General features: G+C 41.8%; 1 protein-coding gene across 1 annotated transcript; it reads right to left on the reverse strand.

Annotated features, from left to right (window-relative positions):
- Positions 1-1,050: 1,050 nt before the first annotated feature.
- On the reverse strand, positions 1,051-2,906 carry LOC124461445 (uncharacterized protein K02A2.6-like). The gene is made up of 4 exons (XM_047012966.1): positions 2,826-2,906; positions 2,024-2,492; positions 1,563-1,923; positions 1,051-1,408 (listed from the first exon to the last, which is right to left on the reverse strand). Exons 1-4 carry the CDS (start codon positions 2,904-2,906, stop codon positions 1,051-1,053), a joined length of 1,269 nt encoding a protein of 422 aa, XP_046868922.1.
- Between the last annotated feature and the right edge of the window lie 5,983 nt (positions 2,907-8,889).

Here is an 8,889-nt window from a genome sequence, read left to right on the forward strand (position 1 = left end):
AGAAGTACTCTACCAACTGCAATGTTACACGTGCGAAGTTCCCAAGGAGCCTTGCTTACGTGCCGAATTTAAGTGGATAGCGCCTCAGACTTGTCTTTCATTTCGGAACGGTGCGTACAGACGTTGAGGGGTGGAAGTTAGCCATTTCGATCTGCCACATCGGGCATCTCAAACGTCAAGGCGGGAATAACCAGAGGTTTCTGCTCTCTTCAGCTGATGTCTCGTGTGTCGAGTCATTGCATCGATATTAATGTGCACGTTTTAGGAAAGATCACCTCACCATTGGCAATTGAAAATATTGATGCTTCAACACTGTCGGTATTTACTGGATACCGAATGGGTGACCCTGACTTCAGAACTAACGCTTCAATCGACATTTTGCTGGGCAATGATTATACATGTATCAACCCCGTATACCAGCAATTAGAAATGTCAAGTTATTTCGATTCAAAAAAATTAATTATTACTTTATTCAAGTGTTGTTTGATACGTTTACTGCTGCGCTTGGCGCCAAGAATCAAAGTGAAAAGGAATGAAGAAACGATGCCAAAGCTCGTACGCGAAAGCTCATTCCGTGGCTTGTACTGCGGAGCTTCCTGTGTGCTGATCGCCGGCCACAAAAAAATTCCCTTGGCATGGGTCACCACATCCCTGCAATTTTTTTCAGCTTCAGCGTCAATCCCTCGTTCTGAGCGCAAGCTTCATTTTCCGGAGCTTGAGACGTTTGTCAGGATGTGCTCGTGCCCTGAAAACTATCGGTTGTCGTTGCAGCTTCATGGGTACCTGTAACTGGAATTTTTTTTAAATGACTCACATCTCTGGTTAGCGTTTGCCCTCCTCCTTGCACTTGGACTATATTCCCTTTTCTGTTGACTACCACGTACTCGGTTGTATCAAACGTGGGTGTCAGCTTATGTGGGCACAAGACATTCAAAAGCACAATTTTGGCACCGGGTTGGATATCCGATGCGTTGGCGCCTCTTCCCTTGTCTGCTTTCTCTTTCCCCTTCTGTTTGTTCTAGCAATCCAAGTCTCTTTCCGAGGATTCACCTACATCACCCACAACGTCTCGAACATCCGAAGGAGCTTCTCCTGTGGTTTGTACATCATGGCAAAGTTTTGGATCTCTCGTTTATAATCTTTCCCTTTCGACCACGCAATTTTAAGGCATTTCACCAGAGACTTGTTCATATTTTCAACTTCGCCATTCGCCTGTGGCCAATATGGTGGTGTCGTTATTTGGGTAATACCGTTGGTCCGACAAAAATCTTGAAGTTCGAGACTTACAAATTGCCGACCATTATCGGTTCTCAGCGTTCGTGGTGTTCCCAAACGAGAAAATATCTCATCCATTTGCTCGATCAGCACCTTCGACGAAATGGTTTTTATAAACTTCAATTCCATGTATCTGGAAAAATAGTCAATTAACACCAGTACATTGTCGTTGCTCGGTAAAGGTCCTAGTAAGTCAGATGCGACACATTGCCAAGGGCCTGCTGGAAAAGCATGCCGATCCATAGGCGCTGGTTTACTTGCTAGCGATACGGAGATGCAGTCTCTACAGGCCTTGACAAATCCTTGGCCACCACACCTTTGAACGTAATCTTCGTTTCATAGCCGATTCACCCGGATGGCCCTCGTGAGCCAGTTCGAGCACTTGCGATTGTAGTATTGTTGCTATAACTATTTTCGTTCCGCGTAAGAGTACATTTCCAACTGTCGATAACTCCCATCGGAACGGATAATATGGACTGGATGAGTTCGCCTCCCATGAGTTGGTGCTAAGATAGGTCATTGCATCAATTACTTCATCGACCTGCATACTGTTTTCCATGATTTCCGATATGGTTAGAGACTTTGGTACTCCTTTGGCTACAATTTGAAAGATATTCTGCTCATTCTGCCAGTCGAAAGCTACCGCTTCTGTAAGTTGACAAAGACGCGACACAGAATCTGGGATGTTTTACTTTCCTGCTTTATAGATGACTCGGAGATTTTTATTGAAGTATGACAGCCTTGTCACCTCGACGACTTCTTTCGAAGTATCGAAGTATTGAAGTATCGAAGGCTTGCTGTTCTTTGTTGGTCCAATCAAATTTGGTATTCGCCTTTATTAATCTTTTCAGTGGATCCGTCGTGTTGTCGAGATCGGGTATAAATTTCCCCAGGTATGTTACGAGGCCCATGAAACTCCTTGTCTCCTCCTTAGTTTTCGGAGCACGGAAGTCTGTGATCACTTTAACTTTCTCCGGATCCGCTTCGATACCATGGTCCGATAGAATATGGCCAAGAAACTTGAGTTTTGTTGTTTTGTACACACATTTTTGCTTATTCAAAACAACGTTGTGGGTATCAAAGACTTTTAGAACCGCAGTTAGCGCCTTGTCGTGTTCTTCTTCGTTTTTGCCGAAGACGATAACATCGGCAATATAGTTCAGAGCATTGGGGCAGCCTGCTAACAACCTCCAGCCGCCTCTGGAAAATTTCTGGAGCTGAGTTAACTCAGAAAAAGCAGTCTTTTATATCGAAATAGTGCCTTGTGTGTAATAAATGTGGTAATCTGCCGACTTGACTCATCGAGAATTTTTTAAATCTAGTCTGGAAAAACATTTCGCCTCTCGTAGTTCGGTCATGAACATGTCGAACGTTGGCAGTGGGTAGTTTTCCCTCGACATGGCCAAATTCGCCCTTCGCATATCCAGACATATCCGCTTTCTTTATACGCAATTACAACTGGTGAAATCCATGAACTCGGTCCATGGACTGGCTCTATTATGTCCTGCTGCACAGCCTGGCATATCCTTTCTGCAATTTGTTCTTCTAACGCAGCCGGAAATCTCCGCATTGGCTGCTGCACTGCTCTTATATTGTGGTCTAAGGCCAATCTCACAGGTGAAGCTTTCCATTTCGGACAATGTGCGCACGAATCCATTCAATTTACGCCTAAACCAAATTTTAGGACGTTGAGTTGTACGGCTGTGTCCCGTCCTAGTAACGATTGTCTACCATCTAGTCTTTCCTGAATTCTTATCGGAGCTTCAAAAACGTTAGTCACCCTCAGCACGTCATCCGAAGCATGACTCGAAACTGGGTAGACGAGTTGGTACGAACATTGAACACTGTCGCATGTACACTATTCAGTTGCAGCCAATCGCCACGGCTTATCAGGTTCTACCGTGATCCGGAGTCAATTATCATTTGCAGCTGGGATACCCCAACTAGACATGATACGGTTTCTTCTCTTTTAAAGCAGTTCGACCAACTGTTGTCGCCGAGGTTCGTGGTCGCTTGTGTTGATTATCATATGGTGTTCAAAAACGTCTCTTCAATGTGGTCTTACACATCCGAGCATAAGGTCCGAACCGGGAACATTTATTACATTTTGAGTTTCTTGCCGGGCATGCCATTCTGCGTTCATCATGGTCTGCTGCTCCACACCTGCCACACACATCATTCGTCCTGTCATTTCTTTTTGTTTGGACGGCAATTTTCTTCACAATATCGACATCCGACGGAATCACCATTGCCTCTGACTGCTGATTCACTTGCTCTTCAACTGTGCACGTATTTATTATCTCCTCCAGCTTGAGCTCCGCTTCTAATATTTTATTTTTCAACGCAGTCCTAGCCCAGGCATCAATGATTTTATCAGCGATGCAGATTTGCCCTATTTCGATCTTGGTGGCTCCAAAAGAGCATTTACTGGCTTGTTGTCTTAGCCGCAGCAAGAACTTGGCGGGCCACCATGCTGCGAAACATGTGCCTTTCGAATACGGCGTTACGTTGCGGTGAAAAATATTCATTTAATTTATCGACCAGTGGAGTACATACATCATTTTCCTTTGTCGCATCGTACGCCACTAACGCGCCAGGAAGACTGTACACCACCTCTTGTAGCTGTGGTCCGGCGAGATGCCGTAATTTCTTCAGATTTTTAATTACCGATGAAATTTCTTCTGTGTCCACATAGATATTGAATGACCAAAGCCATTTCTCTCACTCGTTGCGCCACAACGATTTTTCTATGTTGGCTCACAGATATGGTTTAGTTTCAGCCATCCTGCTGATTTATTTTAGCTTACACTTTATTTCGTGCTCAGCCTCCGATTCTTTTCAAATGATTTCGCTTGGACTGCCATGCTGTGTACAACTTCTGGTATTTTCCAGATATTTTCAGCTTGCACGGGCGTTAGTTCTGCCTTGCTCAGCTGTTTGCTTTTTTTTTTATTTGGTTCGTTCTCACCGGAGAGAAGTCAAGGTCACCCTATTGCAGTTAACACCATATTTGGATGGGTAATCACATCGGTGTACACGATTGCCAACACCATCTACGTCATTGCTGACTACAGTCAATACATGTAGATGGACTACTGCAAAGATTCTGTGAACTAGAGGAAGTTCAATTACATACAACTGTAAACAAAGAGGATGAAAAGGTCGAAACGCACTTCCGGTGTACCCACAACCGCAACTCGAATGGAAGATACATAGTCGATTTGCCCTTCAAGGAACAAAACCCACAATTTGCGGATACATTTCAAGGAGCGAGGTCGCGCTTTCTCGCAGTCGAGCGTCGTCTAATGAAGGATGCCAGCTTGAAGTTAAAATATACTCAGTTTATGAGAGAGTATATACAGCTGGGTCACATGAAGAAAGTAGCTGCAGACGAAGCCACAAACGTATGTAAGAAGTCATTCTATTTGCCACACCATCCTGTCATAGGTGCCAAGCTGCGGGTGGTGTTCGATGGATCATTTCAAGATCGGAATGGACGATCTCTTAACGACGCACTTCACATTGGCCCATGTATACAACGCAACCTGTTTAACGTTTGTCTGCGTTTTGGAATGCACAGATTCGTATTTTCGGCGGACATCGTCAAAATGTTTAGACAGATTTTAGTAGCGCCTGAACATCTAGATATTCAACGAATCCTTTGGAGAGAAGACCTTGAGGAACCATTGAAGAATTTCAAATTGACCACAGTCACCTATGGCACGGCATGTGCACCGTTTCTGGTAGTTAGAGTGCTGGAATAACTGGCAGCTGATAATGAATACGAGTTTCCAAGGGCGGCTAGGATACTTTTGGATGATTAATACGTCGATGACGTACTGACAGGAGACATGAACGAACAAGAACTGCTTGACATAAAGGAAGAGGTGGTACTCCTAAAGTCACGGGCACAATTAGAGCTAAGCAAATGGGTCTCGAATAGTAAACGAATTGCCTACAACGGGAGCAATCAAATCGATTTCTCAAGGATGGCAGCAAAGCTGCTTGGGCTGCATTGGCGTCCTGGAGAAGATGTCCTAACATATAAAGTTTCACTATCGGAACATATTAGTTGTACGAAACGACAAGTGCTGTCTGACACGGCACGCATCTTTGACCCATTCGGTATTTTGGCGCCAGTGGTGGTCAAGTTTAAAATTCTGCTTCAATAATTATGGCTGCTTAATTTGGATTGGGACTCAGAACTGCCAACAAAGCTAGCGCACTTATGGCAAACATTCAGAAAGGACATTTTCACGTTACAGAACCTGAAGATACCACGAATTGTGGACAATCAACCCGATGACATCGAACTGCATGGATATTCAGATGCTTCGTTAAAGGCTTACTCTGCTGTCATTTATAACCGTGTGACACAGCTAGATGGAAGCATCGGAGTGGCACTCATTGCAGCTAAAACAAGAGTTTCACAGTTAAAGCAGAAGTTGTTGCCACGATTGGAACTTTGCAGAGCTCTACTATTAGCTTGTTTGTTTCAAGCAGTAAAGTTTAGCCTGCGCCAGAAGGATGTTAAAATATACGCATGGGCCGATTCTACAATTGGCTTTCGCATCAACTCTGTAAACTTAAAACATTTGTTGCCAACCGAACGGTATAAATACTAGAGACCACGTAGCGTTTGGTGACATATCAGCACTGAGGAGAATCCTGCGAATTGTGCATTACGATGCATGCTAGCGAGTGAGTTAATTAACTTTGATCTATGGTGGAAGGGACCATCTTGGCTGCACGACTGTACACTATACTTAGAGACAATGAATAGACCACCAACTTGCTGCTCAATTCTCAAGCCAGCAGCAGAACTTGAGTTCAAAAGCAAAATCTTGACAACCATATTCAAGGATATTGAGGACTCCCCATTTGATGTACTACTAGAATATCCTCTTGGATCAGAATAATTCGAGTGGTCGCATATGTATTTCGCTTTGTTTATCGAATCAAATCAAGCAAGCCTAAATATTCAGGACCTCTAAAGTTCGATGAAATTACCAGAGCAAGGAAGTTTTGCCTACGATAGGCACAAAATCAATTCAATGACGGTAGACAACTGCTTTTGAGGAAGCAATCTTTGGAGCGACGATCAACAATAAGCAAACTATCTCCCTTCGTTGACGAAGATGGAATTATACGTGTGGGTGGACGTTTGAAAAGGTCGCAACTGCCTGCAGATGCAAAGCATCGAGTAGTTTTGCCGAAACACCATCGCCTTGTGGAATTGCTGCTGAACCATGAGCATCAAGTCAATCTTCATCCAGGAGTTTTAGCAATGTTTTGTAATAATTCGCAAGAAATATTGGATCATTGGATCATAAACTGTTTTAGACAGCGCCATCACACCATCGACAAGCCTTTTCATTTGAGCATACTGGATGCGATTATGCTGGATCTATTTTGCTAAAGGTTCACAAGGGACGAAACCCTAGGAAGGAAAAAGCCTACACTTGCCTGTTTGTATGTATGGTTACTTCAACTCTTCATCTGGAGATGAACAGTGCCAACAGTAGTATTCCTGGTGTCTGACAGCGTTGCACAAACGGTTTGCAACTCTGTAAGCCATTCTCGAAACGGGGATGCATTCACATTAGGGTTATTACAATTATTATTTAGATCGGTTATTACCAATGGTATTATGCTGTTCCAAAAGTCAAAATAGAGCCACCGCACGGTCTGAAGTCGGACGAGCTTGAGAAACGTAGTTTCTTGCTGGTGGCTGAACTGTCATCTCTCGCAATTCCTTCAGAGAAGTACAATAGTACAATATATTTTAACACATCGGTGTCTTCAAAATTGCACTGCTGAGCCATATTTCGCATAATGATGAAATACTGCAAGAGTGACTAAACTTTGCCAATCGGGCGACATTTGACATTTTGACATTTACCTTTCTTGTTCTCCCAACGTTGTTCAAAAACTGTGACATCTATTTTTGTTGCCACTACAGATTTGTATTTTTTCGATTCGGTTCATCCCAAGACAATCCAACCAAATTGAGAATTTTGGCCTAGTAGCCCATCAATTTTTGTAACTCCCCCTTTTAAGATTTGGGTATAAACGTTTACCCCCATTATAATATCAACCTTACCAGGTTTATTAAAAGAACGATCAGCTGGTACGTAGGATTTTCATTTTGACAAATCCACGCTCAACCTTTTTAATGGAAGAGGTTTCATCAACTTTGGCAAAACAGTTGCCTCAACCCTAAAATGTCCTTTCCGGGGATTTCGCGTCTTTACATTCTGTATATTGTTTAATTCTAATTAATTCATTATCAATAAGGGCTCTTAGAGTCTTATAGTCTCCATTTGCATTTTTCTGTGGCCAACAGTTCTCCTGTTTTTCTTAAAAATGGAGTAGAGTATGGTGTCATTTACTGCACAATGAACAGACCATTTCTTTAGAGCATCCTTTATTGCTTGAATGGTTCAAGCATCTCGTACAAAGCTGTACTTTTTTATCCATTTCAAACCTTTTAATAGGTGTCAAACCCAGAAACTTATAGCACCGATTTGCTTTATGCCCGGCAACTTTGCAAATCGGACATTTATCTTCGAATACCGCATTATTTGACACACTTTGTAGCGTTTTTTTCTCTTCTTTGCTCATGACACTTAGCGAACAATATCTTTGCTAGAAGTGATATATGAAGAGTCGATCGGAGTGAAGCAACACGTATCACTTGGTTCCTGGGTCTTAAAAGTGCACTTAATTATTGTTTTGACAATCCCCGTTAATATTCTTTTCTGCAAGTGAATATAAACATAAATCACACACTGCAGAAGGTGTCGATTAATAAAATGCATGAGCTTTGTGCTCTATATAATAATATAATAATAATAATTATTATGAAAATACACGAGAAGAAGTAAAGAGAAAACGAAAAAACGAAAACGATCAGCCCACCACAATGGCAAAGAATCACAAAAACAACTATTACGCTATTCTGGACACTGCAGACGAAGAGTGCGACGAAAGTGTAATACAAAAATTCGAAAATCAAGTGTTTGTGAACAAGCTTAAAAAAGAAAGAGAAGCAATAATACAAAATAATACAACAAATTCGACAACAACACACGCTACCCCAACAGTGAGCAATAATAATAGTGAAACACATTAATAATACAAAATCTAAAAATAAAAACAAAGATATTCCACCAATAAATATTTTTGATATAGATGCAAATGAAATAATCAGTTTAATAAGAGATAGCCTTAAAATCTCACTGTTCAAAATCAAAGAATTTAAAAATAAACTATCAGTTTTTCTCTTTAATCTAGCTGATTATACAAAAGTTAGAGGACACCTAGAAAGGGCCAAAGCCCAGTTCTTTACCTACACACCCAAGTGCCTTAAAACAAAAACTTTCCTATTGAAAGGATTGGGTGGCAATACAGACCCACAAATAATTCTGACCGAATTAAAAACATTTGAAAAAGAAACATTAAAAATTCTAAAAGTAACCGCATTTAAAACCAAAGAATCCATTGAAGAAAACTCCGCGCTGCCAATATTTATGGTACAAATAAGCCCGGAAAGTAACATCAAGGATCTGAAAGCCATAGATAATTTACTTTACCGTCATGTCAAATGGGAAA

The sequence above is a fragment of the Drosophila willistoni genome, unplaced genomic scaffold (assembly GCF_018902025.1).
Source record: "Drosophila willistoni isolate 14030-0811.24 unplaced genomic scaffold, UCI_dwil_1.1 Seg485, whole genome shotgun sequence".
Lineage (NCBI taxonomy): Eukaryota > Metazoa > Arthropoda > Insecta > Diptera > Drosophilidae > Drosophila > Drosophila willistoni.